The sequence below is a fragment of the Vulpes lagopus genome, chromosome 6 (genome assembly GCF_018345385.1).
Source record: "Vulpes lagopus strain Blue_001 chromosome 6, ASM1834538v1, whole genome shotgun sequence".
Classification (NCBI taxonomy): Eukaryota; Metazoa; Chordata; class Mammalia; order Carnivora; family Canidae; genus Vulpes; species Vulpes lagopus.
Genome location: NC_054829.1, coordinates 46,934,315 through 46,954,628, shown reverse-complemented (window position 1 = coordinate 46,954,628; position 20,314 = coordinate 46,934,315). Strand labels below are relative to the sequence as shown.

The 20,314-nt window shown below is 36.2% G+C and overlaps 2 protein-coding genes across 6 annotated transcripts in view; both read right to left on the bottom strand.

The window, feature by feature from the left end:
- Positions 1-377: 377 nt before the first annotated feature.
- VCPKMT (valosin containing protein lysine methyltransferase) lies at positions 378-7,146 on the bottom strand. 4 transcript variants are annotated; one of them, XM_041758813.1, is made up of 6 exons: positions 6,379-7,146; positions 6,171-6,281; positions 5,936-6,008; positions 4,997-5,116; positions 3,690-3,794; positions 378-1,489 (listed from the first exon to the last, which is right to left on the bottom strand). In XM_041758813.1, the coding sequence occupies exons 1-6, from the start codon at positions 6,753-6,755 to the stop codon at positions 1,475-1,477; spliced, it is 801 nt and encodes a 266-aa protein (XP_041614747.1). In that variant the 5' UTR covers positions 6,756-7,146; the 3' UTR covers positions 378-1,474. The 4 variants fall into 4 exon arrangements, with proteins under 4 accessions (XP_041614747.1, XP_041614749.1, XP_041614750.1 ...); XM_041758815.1 differs by lacking the exon at positions 3,690-3,794; XM_041758816.1 differs by lacking the exon at positions 4,997-5,116.
- A 144-nt stretch (positions 7,147-7,290) lies between these two features.
- SOS2 (SOS Ras/Rho guanine nucleotide exchange factor 2) overlaps positions 7,291-20,314 on the bottom strand; it is a 79,543-nt gene continuing 66,519 nt past the window's right edge. Inside the window, exons 20-23 of one of the 2 annotated variants that reach the window (XM_041758810.1) lie at positions 18,855-19,116; positions 18,279-18,320; positions 9,901-10,010; positions 7,291-9,016 (exon numbers count right to left, since the gene is read on the bottom strand). In XM_041758810.1, the coding sequence (XP_041614744.1) occupies positions 8,507-9,016; positions 9,901-10,010; positions 18,279-18,320; positions 18,855-19,116 (924 nt within the window). In that variant the 3' untranslated portion in view covers positions 7,291-8,506. The remainder of the gene's footprint in view (positions 9,017-9,900; positions 10,011-18,278; positions 18,321-18,854; positions 19,117-20,314) is intronic. The other variant, XM_041758812.1, reaches the window with a different exon arrangement.

Genomic DNA, 20,314 nt, shown 5'->3' with positions numbered 1-20,314 from the left:
CTACTTAGCTGGTCAATGTCAGACTTATTTTTTTAAGTTCCACAGCGTTATGGAACAGGCTAGAAAGTAGTCATTTGTGCCAAGACTTCACTAGTAATTAACTGATGCTATCTGTAACTAACAAAGAATAGTATATTTAGTTTATACTGTTTGGAAAACAGCTTAATGAAATGCTAAGGGCAGCATGAACAACGTACTTTCAAGAAGAACAGCAAAACAAACTTTAAAGACTGAAGAAAGCCTGAAGGAAAGAATGGTTCTTCTGACTTTGATCTTCAATTTCTCTAAATAGGGCTGCTTTTGCTTTTTCTGGAAAGCCTGCTTTAGATGTTCATTTTCTTCAAAGCTATTTCTGAAACATTCACAAAATCACAGGATCTCAGAAACAATGTTTATTTTAATACATAAAATGTGCCACCTAGCACCAATGCCACAAGTACCAGAATTCTATTCAGTTAGTATTACTCTTCATAATTGGTATGACTGAAGTCCTTGATAGACCAGTCTGCGAGCAACTGATTATCATGACAAAAAACAGAAAATACAGAGTCAATTATCACTTGGTAAACGTATTCAGCAATACATTTGTAGTTATTTTAAAATCTTTGTTTCATGTGAACAATGCCAGTGATTTCAGCCATTTTCCTGGAAGATATACATGAAGAAAAGTGCAAGAGCCATATAAGTGCACAAGCCTAAAACTGGACTTTTTATTATTGTTCCATTCTCCAATGAAAAAGTTTATAAAGATATCTCTTCCTCCCTCCTGATTTCTTACTTTCATTCCTACAACTCATCACAATATAATTTACTATCTAACTCACATAGACGAGTATGGTGGAGGAAAAGAATAAAACTTTGGCTAATGTAAGTATACAAAACAGTATATTCAGGTTTTCTTTTTTTAAAGTAAAAGAACATTTAAATACAAAAGCTATCTTAATAATAGCAATAGAGTGGAAGATACATATGACAAAAACCACTGCATAATTAAAATAAAAACCAACCTTTAGATTTATCGATCTTATAGACAACTAAATTTTACTAGTTGCAACTTAAACAGAATTACATTACATTATTACTCTTTAGAAATTGGACCAATTTATCTCTAGTTTTCTGAAAATAACGCCAAGTCAACCATGCCACTTCACTGTTTATTTTTGGCAGGCTTTTGGCAAACCTCAACACTTATTTTCATTTGAGGAGTGACTGATAAACAATGTTCTTTTAAGTGGAACTTGATGCTGAGCTAAAAGTAAACTAAGTTGGATTTCAAGCCCACTGGCAGGCAGGCAGTCAGTAATCATTTTTCAAATTGCAGGCAGCCCATGGTGGTTGTCAGTTATATATTGAATCTCTATGGACATGCTGGAAAAATCTGTGAACACAATCTTCCCATGCTGTATTCACATGCTCCATTCACATCTTTAGCTTACCCAGGTTGTTAGAGGCTTGGGTAAGATGGCTAAAGATTTCACGATGGAGATTTCTAGAAGAAAAAAAAAATGGAACCTTTAAAGATTGATTTCTTAGGAAAAAATTAAGAATTTACTGGGTACTTGCTACTAAGTAATATGCCTAATAATGGCTAAATGCAATACAAATGAGTAACTGTACATAACTTTTAGAGATGGTTTTTTTGCTGATACCTAAAGCAAAGCAACCAAAGACAAATCAGATACACTAGACATCATCAAAATTAAAAAGCTTTGTGCTTCAAAGGACATACTATCAAGAGAAAAAAAGAAAAAAAGACAAACCACAGAATGGGACAAAGTATTTGGAAGTTACGTATCTGGTAAGGGTCTAGTATCCAGAATATATAAAGAATTGTTACAACTCAACAGAGTTGAGTAAGAAGACAACCCGATTTAAAAACAGGCAAAGTAAAAAAAAATTTAAAAAAACAACAAAAAAACCAGGCAAAGTATTTCTATAAAGATACACAAATCGCCAATAAATACATGAAAAGATATTGAACATTAATCACTTGAGAAATGAAAATAAAAACCATAATGAAATACTACTTCACACCTACTGAGATGGCTATAATCAAAAAGACAGATAATGACAAGCGTTGTGAAGCTGTGAAGAAATTAGAACCTTCAGCTGTTGCTGGTGGGAATGTAAAAATGGTACAGCAGCTATGAATTAAGAGTTTGGCAAATTCCCTGAAGTTAAACCAAGTTTCCATATGACCTAGTATTTCTACTCTAGGTATATAACCAAGAGATCTGAAAATACAAGTCACACAAAAATTCATAGCAGTATTATTCATTATCGCCAAAAAGTGAAAAACCACTGAAATGTCCATTGACTGATGAATGGATGGATAAGGTGTAGTATATCAAAAAAAATATTAAAACTGTATTTTACTTAAAAAACTATAAAAAGGAGTTAAGTGCTTATGATGTGTGCTACAACATGGATAAACCTTAAAAACACAGTGCTGACTGTAAGAAGCCAGATACAGGAAGCCACATAATGTGTGATTCCACTTCTAAGAAATGTTCAGAACAGGCAACTTCACAAAGAACGGATGGGTGGCTGCCACAGGCTATGGGGAGGCAGGACCAGGAAGTGACTGCTAATGGGTATGGGGTTTCTTTTTGGGGTGACAAAAAAATGTTTAGAATTAAAAAGTGGTGACGGTTGTGCAACTCTGTGAATATATTAAAACCACTGAATTGTACATTTTAAAAGTGTTTATCAATTTTTAAAAAAGAAGTGATTCTTTGAAAAAGAAAAAAGCCTTTACATTTTAGGAGACACAAAATCTTTATGCCTCATGAAAAAATTCTACTTTTAAAACTACCCAGCAGTTTGAGCTAAAACCAGATTCCTTAAGGCATAAAACATTTTTAAAATTTATCTTTGTATGTCTAGCACCATGCTAAATGAAAGTTAGTAGATCTGAATTGCTAATCTCACCACCTCACTTTCCTCATAGTTTTAACATCTAGCCTTGATCCCTCAAATTATAAGTAATTTGCTTTTGGCTAGAACTCACATAATCAAAAAACGTCATCACGAATAAATTCAATCAAAACAAAGATAATAGTAACAAATGTGACTTACTAAATTTAGCATCCTTGATTCATAAATTAGATCATGTCCTTGTCTTATACTAGTCACATTTAAAAAAGGTGTTACATAATGGATGAGATATAATTCTTCCTTTCTACAGGTGCAAACTCAAGGCATACAGAGGCAACTTATATAGAATATAATTATTTTAACAGGTAATAAAGCAAGCAACAAAAAAGCGGGACATACATAAGCTCTGTGTAACTGAGTGCATTTTTATTTACTGGACAGATCTACCTTATTATACTTTATTTTAAAAAATTGAATGGTTGGACAAAGTTCACAAAAGTCAGAAGTGGCATTTTTAAATCTCGGAGAGATTATCAGAAATGTAAAATAGCTAAGTTATTTGCCCAAGGTAATGCCCATCATAATGCTCCATTATTTGCAGATGGGAAGGGGATCTTTATTAAAGAAGCCTGTTTTATTTTAGAGGAAGAATACAAGACCAGATAGATTAAGTGATCCAACGCTCAGAGTACCTGACTGGTGAGTCATCAAATGTTTCCCTACATAAAAATCAACACAATACTCAACACATTAGCCCAGAGACAATGCCCAGCTAATGAAATCTGAGGATAAAGAGCTGGGAATGTATTTACCGATTTTTTTTTTCTGATGTATAAAATATGAATATCCTCGCTTCGATATTCTTCATCGTGTTTCTCCAAAGGAATTTTTTCAAAGTCAAAGTCTAGCTGTAGGAGCTATAAATTTAAAAGAGATATACTTCAAATTCAAGAATAGGAAGTTTCCTGTGGTGACAGAAGTCAGAACAACAGTCAACTTTGGAGGAGTACTGACTGGAAAAGGGCACATGGGAGCCTTCTGCCGTCCTGAAAAATGTTCTATTTATGGAGGGTGGTTACTTGGGTGTATACATATGAAGAATTGAGTCAAGCACTTGATATATATGCATTTTACATGTGTTCTGACTCAATGTAAACTGTTTAACAATAGAGAATTTTCAATTATAGTCTCAAAGGTTCATTAACATTCTTTTAAGAAAAACATGAAAATTAAAAACCATTTTAGCACATATCTGAGGCAGAGTCAGGTATTTGCATTCTTATTCAAGCAAAGTAGTCTTTTCAGTGGATAAATTGCAGAGCTGTATAGATATACCCTCAAGAGGAATCACTCGTATTATGATGGATTTTTGCCATCAAAAGGGTTTTAGATGACCACTGGGGGAAGATGGATGAAAAAAACATGGGGCTCTATATACTAATTTGCAACTTCCTGTGAGTCTTTATTTAAAAAAAAAAAACAAAAACAAAAAGCTCAAAAACACCCCATCCCAAAACCAGAAAGTAAAAACATAATCACATATGTTTCTATGATGTACTTTCCAAAAGTAATACACACGTCATTAGTAAGTTCCCAAAAGCCAGCATCACGTTTAATAAAGAAACACTGAAGGATGCCTGGGTGGCTCAGTGGTTGAGTATTTGCCTTTGGCTCAGGTCATGACCCTGGGGTCCTGGCATTGAGTCTGAGTCTCGAATCAGGCTCCCGATAGGGAGCCTGCTTCTCCCTCTGCCTATGTCTCTGCCTCTCTCTCTCTGTGTCTCTCATGAATAAATAAAATCTTTAAAAAAGAAAAAATAACCCACTGAACACTTTCCCAGAAAGGACAAGGGTGTCACCATTATCATTTTAAATTGTTCTGTAGATACTATATCAACTAATTAGAAAAGAAAAAAGAAAGGATCAGAAAAGATGAAAAAAGTTGGTCGGGGGGCAGGATGGGGGAGCTTAATAGAATGCTGGGCAATAAAGGATTCTCTCCTTGGATTTAAGCAAGCAGAATGTGTTCTCCACTCAAAATTACCAGAATATACTTGAGCACATAGTCATATAAAGCCTCGCTGAAGGGTTAGCACTACAAAACAGATCTAGTACTTACCTCAAAATATTTTTTCTCAATTTCTGGATTTTTTCCCATTGTTCGTTGTTCATAACAACATATAATACAAGTCTCAAATCCACTAAGATCTTTTAGAGTTTTCAACAACGGCTCCAAAGACTGTTCAAAAAGGAATATCACTTTTACTTATGATTTTTAGAAATTTATATTTTTACTATAAAAAGGGGGTAGGGGAAATGGAGGGTAGCTATAACTCCCCTCCATTTTATCTATTTTTTAATCAATCAGCAAAGTACATGTGCTTAAAGCTCTGTAACTAATGATTGGTAAAGTACTCTTAACTAATTAACCATTGTATCGATTTGTTTCCAGGTGACTACATTTTGGTATCCCCAGGGGAAAACAAATAGAATTATCTTCACTCTTAAAAAGTTAATTTTATTTAATCTATTTTAACTTAGGATTTTACCGTACTTTACCATACAAAAGTGAATCTAGCCCTAACTTGAACATGTTAGTTCAATGTTCTATTATTTTAAAAATGAGTGATGCCCACAATATATACAAACGGATATTTTAAAAAGTATCATTCTGAATCAATCTTGCCATAGAGCAATGAATTCTTTACAACGAAATTTAATTCTCAATGTCATGGTTAACACCTTCACCAGGAAGAGCTTAAAAAAACCTCAGCTTTTCATAACAGATCCAAATGACAAAACCTTTAAAAGAAGATTTTTACAGAAGCCTTTAGTAAAATGCAGGCAACACTTCTGTCAACATGTTTCACAGGTCTGTATGTTTAACCTGAGTGTATGTAGTTGTTCCTGGTAAACTTTATGTTCCTTACTGTGTCATCAACTATAGGAAAACTATCCTGCACTCAGTGATGTTAAAGTGGGAAGAAATGTGCACTATGGAATCCACGAATTATAATACAACTTGTAAAGATAGACACTTCACTCAATGACTACTTACCTCTTCGTAGTATATGCAGTCGGCCATCAGTATGTAGTCTGGCGGAGAAGGAAAATCTTCTATTGCTTCCCCCCTTAAAATTCCAACAAATATTTTAACTGGTGCTTTAATAATTTATTGTTTCATAAAAAAAGTTCTGGAAAGTCCCCTTTGTATTAACTATGCTTTTAGCGAAACGCAATTTAAAGCAAACCACAAATCGTTATCTTAAAACAAGCTGAAAGGCCATACAAACCATTTCAGTACCTTGGCTTGAACAGAACCAGTGACAAGATGCTTGTTCATACTAATATTCATCTTCAGCAAGTCTTGCAATTCCTCCAGATCTGTGACCACCACATCGGCCCTATAAAATAACGTCGACTGAAGTGTAGGCACAAGCGTGGTAAAGCAGGAATCCTGGTTTCCCAAACAAAGCGGCACCCCCTCCCGCCAGCTCTTACCCGAGAGTAGCAGCCATGAGCCCCACGGCCCCGGTGCCGGAGCCCAGCTCCAGCACCGACCGCCGGCTCAGAGCGTGGGGCCCATCGCCGGAAAACCCGGGCGTTTCCAGGTACTTAGAAAGGACGATGGCGGCGTCCCAAACAACGCAGCCCACGCCGCCGGAGCCATATTGCTGCAGTCGTAACACCGTGCCATCTCGCTTTTCCAAAACTCGAATAAAGTTCCGCAGCGGGTCCTCCACGGAGGACTCCACGGTAGCCGCCATCGCTGCCCGGCAACAAGATGCAGCGTGCGCAGTGACGTCACATCCACACGCACCTCCCCACGGCGGGCCCGCACAGGGCCCGGCGCCTCCTAGTGGCGAAGTTGGCGCCATGACGCGTGCGCAAAGGCACAAAGCTGGGTAGGCAGCATTACCTGGGCGTGGTCGAGGGCCTAGCCGCCCGCTTCCCCAGAGTGTAGGTCCGCCTCACGCCTCTAAATTACAAGTGTGGCCTAACAAGCAGGCAGCTTAAATCACTTTTCCAGACAAAGCTGATATTGTAATCTGCTCTTTAAAAGCCAAAGGCAAACTCAATAGTGTGTTTACCTGGAGACTAATTCATACGGTAGTTATTGGGCCTTAAATCCAGGCAGTTTCCAAGATCCTACCGAGAAGGCAACAATCCTCTCTTATCAAGAGTTTCCTAGCATGCTCCTGATTTTCATCTGAATGCATAAAAATGGTTGCTGGCAGTTTGCTGATCGCGTTTTAACAGGACAAAGTTATCCTTCTAAAATTTACATCATTTAAATTCTTTGGGATTATGTAATTTAAATTGCCCAAAATAATGACAATAATGTGGACATGTGTATGTATTTCCACAGAACTCAACAAGCTCTCCCCTTGTTACTTATAATGAAAACACGTATTTTAAAAATTAAGACTGGGGTGATTTATTAATCTTGTTAAGAACTCTGATACAAAGCACAGTTAAAAGGCCACAGACCAGTAAATAAACAACAACGTGGCTTTTGGCTATTTTACAACTGCTGCTACAGCACTATCAGCAAAACACGCTTTTTCATCACTTTGAACTCAGGAGTCCAAATGGCAAATAAAATTTTTACTCACTTCTCTGAATAAAAAGTTTAATAAAGCTTTAAGTATGTTTGCTGGTTTAAATGTTACCAATCTAAAAAAAATATTTCAAAAAAATTGTAGTTAACATGAGATTTATAGAGAAGGTTACTAGGTTTTGAGGGCAAGGCAGTTGGTTCCTATGCCATAAGAAATTTTCCTCTGAATTTCTGAATTAGTAAAGTAGCAGATTGTATTATAGGCCTCGAGTCACTTAAATTTATATAGTAAGTTATTAGCATTCTTTAAATATACAATATAAACAAAACTGTACATACTTGGCATATTAATTAACTTTGTTTTCCAAAACAATAGGCAACTCATTAGCTAAAGACACCATAGTCTCCAAAAACAAAAGGCACATCTGAATGAGATACATGCCCTTTTTCCCTCCATGATTGGGTTAGGTAGTCTCTGTATACATTTTGACAAAATAATAAACAGTGCATCTATTATTTTCATTCTATTTTTCATTTTTGTCTTCAGCAGCAAATTCTGGCATTTAAGACATGGCATTAAAGTTTAAGAACAGTGGGTGTTTTTCACAATTCCCCTAAATGTAAAAACTAGAAGATGGTCAAAGAGTTTTAAAAATCAGTAATACTGTACACCCCCTATATTTGTGTAAATTCACTGCCTTAAAAAGGCATCTATTACTCAAATTTGAAAAATTCCACAAATGCACTATCCCCTTTCAGTGCAATCAATGTTACTTTAAACCATATTTTAGCAGAGTCTACAGTGCAAATATAAATTCTTTATACTGGCCTTTTGGCAGCACTGAGGATCCAAGACAAGGCAATGCTACTGATCACCTGAGGATAATGATAAAGGACTTCTGTATTTTTATTTATCCAATTTTTAAAAGCTTATTTGATCAGTAGCATTTTTGTAAGAGCATTATTCGTAAAAAGTACTAAAATACTATGCCTTTTTTGAATAAATTAAAAAAAAAAAAAAACCTTTACAAATACCATTCCAGTGTCAATGACTACATATGGCTAAGGTCATTGAGGAGTTTCTGCATTTTCTAGTAAAGGCAGTCTGTATGACGGGGGGTGCGAAAGCTCCCGTTTATAAGTCTTTGGTGGCAGTTTTGGTAGGTGCGGGCTTGAGTTCTGCCTTGGTGGCACAGGGGGAGCTTGAGGATGAGCAAGGTTGTTGTGACTAGAACTGAGCAGGTAGCATCGACGTGGTACTCTTGGAGAGGGTGTGCTGGGAGGAGTATTTGGCGAATTTGGGCAGGTACTAACGTCTCTGAACCAGTCTGGATCTCTGTGCAGATGTCCTAGTGGAGGTGGCTGAAGATTAAATGGACAGTTTATAAAGTGTTCTGGAGGACGAAGGGGAACTGGCGGAGGGGTATCAGGAAGAGGATCTCTTGGTGGCGGTGGAGGTGGACTATGCAGAGGCCCATCAAATGCACCAGTAGGAGCAGGAACTCTAGGTTTTACCTTTGGAGGAGGAGGCTGTCTTGGTGGAATAGCAGGGGGGTCATCATCAGATTTCGTATTTCCCTCAAAAAAAAAAAAAAATTAAATTATACTTCCATTCTCCTGAAAAATCTGTTAAGTTTTAAAACAATGAAAAATTCTTTTTTTTTTTTTTAAGAATGAAAAATTCTTATGTGTTCAGTTAAATCCAGAAGCTCCAAATAGGTTAATCTGATGCCAGATTTCTGAGTAAAACGCTTCCAGTTTAATTTGGGGCCCAGTTTAATATTTTTATATATGAGATGTTTTACTTGAAATTTTAGAACAAAAAGCTTCAGGATATCTTGATTTATACACCTTTCAAAAATTTATGCATTTTAATTATAACAGGCAAGTGAGTGAAAGGAATACATAACTTTGTAGACATTAAAGTACATGATGTCAAGGGGACTCAATGTCCAGCTTCTGCTTTCTGGTCTTCTACTTTTACTTTCCCCAGGTAGGCTTACTGGGATGATTCTCAAAGTGTGATCCAGTAACTAGCAGCATCAGTACCAGTAGGGAACTTGTTACAAAATGCGAATTCCTGGGTCCCACCCTAGACCTACTGAATCTGAAACTTGGCAATAGGGTTTTAACAAGCCTCCCAGGTGATTCTGTTTGAGAAGTGCTGGTTTAAAGTTTGAAGAATGCTTTGACTATTAAAGTTTTTTCCATTTCTACCAGAAAGAAAACATACTTCTGAGGATCTGTGAAAGTCTGCCCAACCTTTGTTGAAAAAAAAAAAAAATTAACAAGAATTAAGTGATTATTTCAAGTATTTTTTCAAATAAAACAACTGAAGTGTTTAAAAACCCTAAAGGGTAGCCAATTATAATTGACAGACTTTTTATAAGAACAAGAACTATTTTGAAGATTCACAGCTTTAAGTTGAATAAGTTAAGGCAAACCTAAGTCTTATTGACTACCTTGGAATTTGAAGCATCATGATCAAACTTTTTTCGAGGAGGAAGTGGAGGAGGAATCAGTGGCTCTTCACTTAGTTTATGTAAACTACCACATGAACTGAAGAAAGACTCTGGGGGTAAAAAAGATTAGTTTAACCACAATTCATAGTGCAATCATGAGACAAGACTTAATTTCAATCTGTGATCACTTCTGCTATAGCAAATGTCAGACTGTATTACAGTTAACTGTTGGTTTACCTATACTCTTCATTAAACTGTAAGCTTTTTGAGGGCAATGTGTATTTATTTTTGTATCCCTAAGCACTAGTACAGTGGTAGTGCTTGGCATATGGCACATACATAGCTATATGAAAACATGCAACTTAAATAAGATTAATAATGAGATTCTGCTCTCTGAAAAACCTTTTAAAGTCTAAAACAGACAAAACATATTTGTATAAACTGTAATAACTTCCAGAGAAAGATCATACATAATCAGAGACCTTGGGTTTTTGAGGCAGCTAGTATCAGATACATTTCTACACAGGTAATAAAACTTTTAAATAGGAGACCAAAAGGTAGGGCTGTATCAAATAACCCTTTCTCTTTGCAAGTTTCGCAATGATAAAGGACATGTTATATAACCACGTTACAGAGAATTTACAAAATAATATAATATTCAGGGGTAAATTCTCTGCCAAACAGACATAGAATAAGAATTATTTTCATTTATTTTTGTTTCATATGATAAAAAAAAATACCTGTAGTTAATGGACCAACTTTATTTGTTGACCAACACTTGTAACCATGTAACTTGTAACAACAGTAACCATGTCTTGTTTATCATTATAATAAGACTGGGTTCAAAGGAACTAGTTGGGAAAGTTGATGAGTTTAATTCTAAACACACTGAGTATGAACGCCTTATGTGATATCCAAGTAAAGCAGCCAATCTCATTCCTCCATGTAAAAAACTGCTGTCCTGTTCATGTCACTCTGCAGTCACCATATGGGTCCTGTTAGCTCAGGGTATCAAAAGTAGAAAAAGGATTCCTATGGGGTGTTGGCAGATGGTGTGGGAGGTTAAGCAGAGAACTATCTGTTGTAGATATAGTCCTTTTGTCTGACCAGCATCTTTTGCCCTGTCTTTGGAAGCAAACCACTCCTGGTGATAGTGAATCTATCCCATGTGGTTTAGTTGGCCAATTTGGCCCAGTGCACCCAACTTCAATCAGAGAAATAGCAAGCACTGGTGAGGATGGTAGAGAATAGAGAACCCTCATGCACTGCTGGTGGAAATGTAAACTGGTGCACCCACTGTGGAAAACAATATGGAGACTCCTCAAAAAAATCAAAAAGAGAAATACCATGTGATCTAGTAATTCCACTACTCCTTACCCAAAGAAAACTAAAACACTAATTGAAAAGATGTATGTACTCCTATGTTCACTACATGATTTACAATAGCCAAGAGATGTAAGCAACCCAAATGTCCACCAATAGATGAATGGATAAAGAAGATATTATGGTGTGTGTGTGCGTGCACACACACACACACACACACACACACACACACACACACACACTGGATTATTCAGCCACACACACAAAAAAATGACACTTTGCCACTTGCAACAATATGGATGGGTATTAGGCTGAGTGCTATAAATCAGACAGAAAAATACAAATACCATCTGATTTCACTTACATGTGAATGCTGAAAAACAAAGTAAAACAAAAGAAACAGACTCATAAATACAGATAACAAACTGGTGGCAGAGCAGAGGAGGATAAAGGGATGGGCAAATAGGTAATAGGAAATTAAGAGGCACAAACTTCCAGTTATAAAATAAGTAAATAGAGAAATAAAAAGTACAGCATAGGGAATATAGTCAATAATATTGTAATAATATATGGTGACATGGTGACTATGCTTATGGTAAACATTGAATAATGTAGAGAACTGTCAAATCACAATGTTGTACATCTAAAACTAATATAATATTGTATGTCAACTATACTTCAATATAAGTATTTTTTTAAATTTATGTATTGGGGACACCTGGGTGGCTCAGTGGTTAAGCATCTGACTTTGGCTCAGGGTGTGATCCTGGGGTCCCTGGATCAAGCCCTGTGTGGGGCTCCCCACAGGAAGCCTGCTTCTCCCTCTGCCTTTGTCTCTGCCTCTCTCTGTGTCACTCATGAATAAATAAATAAAATCTCAAAAAAATATATTTATTTATTTTTTTAAAGTAAGCTCTATGCCCAACATGGGACTTGAACTCATGACCCTAAGATCAAGAGATGCATGCTCTAACCACCAAGTCAGCCAGCTGCCCTAATAATAAATGCTTTTTATAAAGCAAAAAAGAAAAAAAAAGAAATGGGCATTGGCTTCACTCTTCACCTTAACATGATCAGATTTTTATATACCTTCCTTTTCATGTATACAGCCCTGTGCTTCGAGAAAGCTGACCTTATCTCATAGCTCCAGAGATGGGGCCTAATTAGACCAAGGCAATCAAAGTAATCCATTCCTTTAGCCAGAGTGACTGATTTAGCTGTAGGCATGTGACCTAGTTCAGACTAGTGAAATGTGAAAGATTTGCTAGCAGCTACTAAAAAAAAGTCCACTGTCCTTCTGGAAAAGCATTCCACCAGACTGTCTCTATGCTTCTCTCTTTACTTCTTACCTGACTGAACAAAGAAGCACATGACCATTATTGTTCCTGCCACCACTTATAAGACCTTGACAGAAAACAGCCTTACGTACAGTTGATAATTTGGACAAAATAACGAGTCGAAAAGAGACCTGGTCTCTGATAACATCGTTGAGCCACTGACTCAACAAGTCTATTTACTTTTTAATTTTTTAGATATTTTATTTATTTATTCAGGAGAGACACACAGAGAAAGGCAGAGACATAGGCAGAAGGAGAAGCAGGCTTCCTGCAGAGAGCCTAATGCGGAATTTGATCCCAGGATCATGACCTGAGCCAAAGGCCAATGCTCAACCACTGAGCCACCCAGGTGCCCCTGACTCAACAAGTCTTAAAGCAGCCTTCCTCTAGACTTCCAATTATATGAGTTAGAATGCTTTCTTATTGTTTAAGTCAGACTTAGATGGGTCTTCTCTTCCCTTACAGAAATACACACTCATGGAAGCAGAAAATATCTAAATGATGATGGAAAAGCTGTAAGAGTTTTTGATTATGGGTCTAACTCTACAGTCAGACCACTTGACCGCTATGTTATACCTCTCTGTAGCAGGCACTCAATAACCCTTGATAAAGTGTTCACACAATTTTATTTTCTATCAAGAGCACTTATCTACAAGATGAATTTTTGTGTGCACTTTAAATAGCTTCAGTGTTCCAAACTAATAAATGTAGAATAATTTATGAAGTTATTTCTGTAATATTAGTTAGCTATGTAAGTTACTTCTAATTTTTTGACATCCGTCCATCCATTTATTCAACAAATACTTACTGCATACTTGCCACAGTGTCAGGTGCTATTCTAAACACTATAGCAATATAGTAGTTAAAAACAACAGCCAAAAATTCATGTCCTTATGGAGCTTATATTCTAGGTTGGGGAGAGAGAATGGATTTGATAATTAAGTAAAAGTATTATGGCTATAAATTAGAAGAAATATTAGGTAGGGAAGGTGGATAGGAATAGATAGGAGATTTTAAATAAGGTGACTAGGACAGACCTCCCTTAGGTGATACTAGGCAAGGGAGCCTACAATGAGGCCAAATAGGTGAAAAACAATCCAAGCAGAAGGAATGACAGAAGCAGAAGTTTTGATGTGGGAATGTGTCTACTGTGTGTAGGAGGCAGAGTAGCTGGAGCAGAATAAGTAATGGGAGAGAACAGTAGATGATAAAGTCTGACATCAAAAGAGGCTAAAATACACAGAACCTTCTGGGCCCTTTATTTATTTATTTTTTTAAAAGATTATTTATTTATTTATTCATGAGAGAGACACACACACACACAGAGAGAGAGAGAGAGAGGCAGAGACACAGGCAGAGAGAGAAGCAGGCTCCATGCAGGGAGCCCGACGTGGGACTCAATCCCGGGTCTCCAGGATCACGCCCTGGGCCGAAGGCAGGCGCTAAACCGCTATATGGAAAACAGACTGTGGGGAAAGTGGGAAGTTAGGATGCTACTATAATAAACCACTTAAGAGATTATGGTGGTTTGGATCTCAAGGTGATAGCAGTGGAGATGGTGAAAAATAGATTCTGAATGTATTTTGAGGGTCAACAAGATTTGTTGATGAATCACATATGGAGTATGAGAAAAAGAGAGAAATAAAATATAACTCTAATATTTTTAGCCTAAGGAATTAGATACAGTTTAGAACTGGGATCAGGAGGCAGTAGGAAGAACAACTTTGGAGGGAATGAAAACAAGTTCAGTTTTGGAGAGGTTAAGTTTGAGATTCTTATTAGGTATCTAAATGGAGATGTTGAATAGGTCACTGAGCATACAGGTCAAAGGTGAAGAGAGAGGTTCTATGTAGAGAAAAAAATTGGGGAATTATTATATAGATGATATAAGACTGAATGGGCCAACTGAGTGAATGAGAAGGGGTTCAGGGACTGAATCTTGCAGCCTTCCAATCTTTATAGATTGGGATATAAAGAGAAATAGGCAAGAGAGATTAGGGAGCTGAAAGTACACTTAAGAAAACCAAGAGTGTGGGATGAACAATGTGATCTTCATGTATATGACTTCTTCCCCAAATTGGTATTTTGTATAAATGAAAGCAGAAACTTGGTCTTTTTTGTTTGCCACCGAATCTATAGTACCTAGGAAGGTAGCTGATACAATGTAAGTATTCAATTTCTTACTGAATAAATCCAAAGGGTATGAATATTTTTATGGTTTGACACGTTTACAGATTTCTTTCCAAAAGGGTCATACTAATATACTAATTTACAAGGGATAAGTAATGTATGAGAATAACTTTTAACATAGGCTTGCTCATACTTTGATGTGAACTGTCTATCAATGTCCATTGTTAATGGAGTCTTGGTGTTTTTCCCATTGTATGTGAGCAGTTTTCATACATACTATGTTCTTTCTTTCAGGATTTAGGAAAGTCAGAATTTTATGCAGTTACTTTCAACATTTTCCATTACATTTCAAAATGAACTTTTCTTTATCATATGGAAAACATATTTTACTACCATCTTAAATAATGTCTAGAACTCCTGGGTCTAAAATTGCTTGGTGTTATCGCTGTGTCCCCCCAAAAGATATTCTGAAGGGCTAACCCCCAGGGACTGTGAATGTGACCCTTATTTAGAAATAGGGTCTTTATAGATATGTAATCAAGTTAGGATAAAAGTGGACCATAGTCCAGTATGATTGATGTCTTTAGAGGGAGAGGAGAAGGGACAAAGAAACACAGGGAAAAGACGGCCATCTGACAACAGAGGTAGAGACTGAAATACGTACCTAAAGGATATTGAGGACTGTCAGCAATGGCCAGAAGCTAGAAGAGGCAAAGAAAGATTCTCTCTTACATGCTTCAAGAGGGAGCAAGGCCCTGCCAATACCTTGATTTTAGGACTTATGGTCTCTAGAACTGTGCTATTTTAAGCCGCTCAGTCTGTGGTACTTTGTTAGAGCAGCACTAGATGAAACATAGTAAAATCATTTCCATTTTTTACTATTGCCATAGTAAAAAAACAACAACAAAAAAAACAGAACAAGGAAAATAAGAAACATACAAACTTCAGTGAAGCCAGGAAAGATCTGAATCCTGAAGTTTCAATACATAAAGGTAGACTACAGTGTATATGAAGGAGACAAATGAAGAAGGATGAAACCCAAATGTCTATATAGTGATATTGACAAACAGCACTTAATGTGTCCCCATAGAATGAAGGGGGGATTAGGAGTTATAGCATTTGGTATAACGGAAGACATGAGCATGAAAACAGAAGACTTGATTAAATCTATATAATGAGCAATTAAAACTCTGTCAGAGACTGGGGGAGGGGTTATTTTCTGATAAATCTAAACCTCAGACTGGGGACACTAGACTGTGCTGAAAACACAGATTTTCACACTAAATGTTCAGACCACCTAGGCAGAAGATTCAACAGATCTTTCCTTGGAAAAATTAAACAGTCCTAGAAAAGAGGCCTCACAGATTTTGATATTTGGAGATTTCCCAAGTAAAAAACTTCTCATCACTCTATTACTCTACAGTGAAACCTACAAGTCAACAAGCTCTGCCCACAGATATATATATACCATTTCCCATCAGTTTATACTGCCTCCCTCTAAAATGTGGAAAGGTAAGGATACCACACAAGAAAGGAAAGCCTCCGATATGAAAGACAAGAGACTAAACTAATAGATGAAACTCAGAAAGGAAATAATACCAGAAATAAATCTTTTTCAAAACATCATAATATCCTATGGAAGATAAAACAGTGAATCCATGAAACCAGAATAACAGGATAATATAAAAAATGGCATGAACAGAGGTAACTAGAAAGAATTTCCTGGAAATTCAAAATCATGGTAGATTAAAAAAAAAAAACAGAACAGTTGGAAGATGAAGTGAGCAAATCTTGCAGAAAACAGAACAAGAAAACAAAGAGATGGACAAGAGGAGATAAAAGACATGAAAATTGGAGGTTCAATCTAGGATGTACAATATAAAAAAGGAGCTCCAAAAATGGAATCAGAGAACATGTTTGGGGGGAAATTATACACAAAACAATTTAAGGATCACTTTCTAGAAATCAAAGACATGAATCTCTAAATTTAAAGGGCTTAATAAGTAGACAGCAGAATGAAAGAAAAAAAATGACCCATATTAAAGCAGATCACTGTCAATGTACAGATCATCAAGAATAGAGAGAAGATTCTAAAAGTTTCTTGGATATATTGTGGCAGAAACTTCTATCTCCCAGTGTACCTTTCCTTTTCTTCCTTTTAGTAATAGGATCCCATGTATGTTAGCAAGACAAAAGGCTGCCTAGCTCAGACAACATCTCTTAGTATCCTCTGTAGTTAAGTTTTGACCAATGGAATGAGAGCAGGAGTAATGTGAAGGAATTTCTAGGATGACAACAAAAGAAAGTTCTAGGATGGCAGCTGGGTGAGAGGCCAAGAAAGTAACCAGTCCAAACTGGAGCAGAACAAAAGGGCACCAGGGAGGAGGTTTCCAAGTTAAACGGCAAAACAAAAATCCTGACAACTGTTCTTGGTGGTCTGCCTTATGGAAAACTGTGCTGAGAAAGGGTATGAGAAGACTGAGCGATAGATGTTTAAAAAACCAATCAACAAACAAAAAAAACCCCAAGCATTAATGAATTTATCATTAACTTTGTGAAACAGAGCTATACAAGAAAGGAAGCATAATTGTAGTATTCACTTCCTGATTTAATAGTGAATAGTATTTTTCCCCAAATGTGACAAGTATATTATCCAGAATAAAGGGCAAAATTCTATCTATTGTAATAGGAAATCATGACAAAATATCTAAAACTAATGATTCAAAAAAGAAAAATATGAAAACACCATTTAATAATGTGAAAGTGTCGTTGGAGAACAAGAAAAGAAGTGGGGTGCCACAGGGTAGTGAACTACCTATTAATTTCATTTTCAATGTTTAGCACTATTTGCCTTTTAAACTGTATACATATATCATTTTGATAAAAATTTAAAAATTAAAGTGTAGAATTATAAACATTTAAAAGACTAACCTTACTTTTCTCATAAGAAAGGGACCCTCTTGCTACTAAATTATATACATTTTAGTATGATAGAAGCAGAAGTCCTCCAGATCGGGAGAATTATCGGGAGAATTATTAGTCCTCCTTGGGTTGTTTTAAACAAATGACCATGGAAAGAAAGGTGATAGCATTTATGTCATAAATTATGAAATAACTGAGAATGGCAGAATAGTGTTTTACTTAAAGTAACTGCCTTAATTAAATAGGATCATATGAAAAAAACAAGTGATTAAGGGCTTGTCTGGGAATCTCATAAACACTTAAGTATATTATCCACCTGGGAAAATGAGTTGGGATGGGAAAGAGAGGCAACTGGTATGAAGTCACTGTTCATTCTGTGCCAAGTAATATGCTAGGGGCTCTACATCGTTATGTCATTTGATCCTTAACTGAGTTGGAGGTGCTAAATAATTTGTTAAGGTCACACAACTCCTAGACCATAGGTAGGTTGTAAAATGATGAAAACTATTGTAAAGTTTAAATAGTACCCAATTGTAAGCAAATAACTTATTTATAAGAATTTCATTCATTTAAAAAATATTTTAATGTTGCTAAAACCCAAATACTCATGTCCAAATTTAAACAACTTGTTTGGTTTCATTAGAATCAATTCAAATCCTTACTTACTTGAATGTGGCAAGAGGACTGGAGCAAAGATGCTATTGCTACCTATTGGAATGAGAAAAATTAATTTGAAAAGAAAGGTAATATGTATGGTTTTATTTTAAAAATATTTTTGCATAAAATAAATATAATAACATAAAGAGTACAGAATTTTATCCTCTATTGACATGTTAGTCTTAAAAGAAATGAACCTGGAATGTTGCCTTTGTAACTGGAATGTTTTTCCTTTCTTAGCATAAGTAGTTCCCTATCACAGTTTTTTTTAAGTTTCCTTCATAAAACTTATCTGTGTGTTCTCTTATTCTCTATCGCTCCCTATGGAGCTGTAGTGGGGCCCAAAAGGTACTAAATATATCTTTGTTTAATGAATTAGAAAATAATATGCATAAACAATGCATGAATGATGCTTTAGTCCCCTGTGTTAATTATTATTTTCACATTTAAATGCCACTTTCCACACTAGCATAGTGTGCAAAGGATTCTATGGTTCCCTAATCAAAATGATGAGAAGAATTATCTGAAACATAACATTCCTCTTTTTATGGTTTACATCGTAAATGATTTACATCAAATACATACCACAGGAACTGTTGAGATCCACGTCTAAAAACACACTAAGGTCTGAAGAAGCAGATACGGGTGGAGTAGATGGTGTATTTGGAGAGGTTGGTGCTGACACAGTTGATTCAAGATCAGTTTCAGCAATCCGACTAAAGCTTATTTTATATGGTTCTCTTTCTAACGGCATTGGATGACCTCGTAAAGTGCCTGAGGTAGAGCCATGTCGGCCTGTATTCGGCCGTATTCCAGGAGATTTTAAAGAGAAAGTTGATTTCCTAGGCTAGGAAAAGCAAACATAACTACCATTACTAATGTGCACATACTTTATTTTTGTGGCTTAACTCTACCTTATTAATTCTTAGCATATTGTTAAAAGAGTACAATAAAAAATCCCAATCTGCAAAACAGCCTATAATATTCTAGTAGAATACTTGGGGATTTGATTGGCTTAACTTTAAGAGGGACTTGAATACAAGTAAACCTCTTTTCATTCTGCAGAAATAAAATTCTTGAAATTCTGTGTGAAAACTTGTTCCTCCCCAAACACTTGAACCTAAATTTCTTCAAATCATTGATATCAATTTTACATGTATTTACTGTAGACATAATACATGCAATATATGTTAGGTGCATCAGGAAAAAAAAAAAAAAAAAGACCATTTTTTTCTTTCTAACAGTAAATGACCAACCTCCATTAACAGCACTTTCAAGTTTTTGGAGAAAATGGTCTCTCACCCTCCACCCCCCTTTTTAAACTCTCACAGTAGTAACCTAATGAAAAAACATGGACTCAGATTTAGATAACTTGAGTTAAAATCTCAAGTGTGCTGATACCTAGCTTCGCAGCCTTAAAAAATTTATTTAATAACTTTGAGCATCAGTTTCTATGTTTGTAAAATGAGAATAAGATCTATATCATACAACTCTTGTGGAGATAACATGAAACTATCCAGCTTACTGCTTGGCCCAATGTAGGTATGTTGTAAGTATTTTTAAAGGTTTTATTTTTTTTATTATTTATTTGAGAGACAGAGTGTGAGAGATCATGAGCAGAGGGGAAGGGCAAAGGGAGAAGCAGACTCCCTCCTCAGCAGGGAGCCTGATGCAGAGCTCAATCCCAGGACCCTGGGATCATGACCCTCATGAGCTGAGGCAGACGCTTAACCACCTGAGCCACCCAGGCATCTTTATAAGTGTTTTTCATTCCTCCCACATCTTGCTTTCTGTTCAATTACTTAGAATTGGTCTTCTACTACTTCTGTTGCCACTGGAAACCCAAGAATAACTAGGACCTGTAGCAGCAAATTTTAGTGTGAAGTTCATTCTAGTGGCAACCACAGACTATGGCGCTGTAATGATAGGAGTCATAGTCAGGCCAGAAGAACCATGATACATACACTTGCTTACTCCTTTTCCTGGTCTTTTCATATCCTATTCCATTCCCTGGTGATTTACAGCTCTCACTTTCTGAGAACATT

What these genes read in the sequence shown, in the direction of transcription:
- VCPKMT (XM_041758813.1), bottom strand. Translation starts at nt 6,755, where the DNA reads ATGGCGCCAACTTCGCCACTAGGAGGCGCCGGGCCCTGTGCGGGCCCG. An exon ending in CAAGCCAAGGTACTGAAATG is followed by an intron (nt 6,009 to 6,170) that starts GTTTGTATGGCC and finishes TGGAATTTTAAG; the next exon opens with GGGGGAAGCAATAGAAGATT. An exon ending in TTGAGAAAAAATATTTTGAG is followed by an intron (nt 3,795 to 4,996) that starts GTAAGTACTAGA and finishes TTAAATTTATAG; the next exon opens with CTCCTACAGCTAGACTTTGA.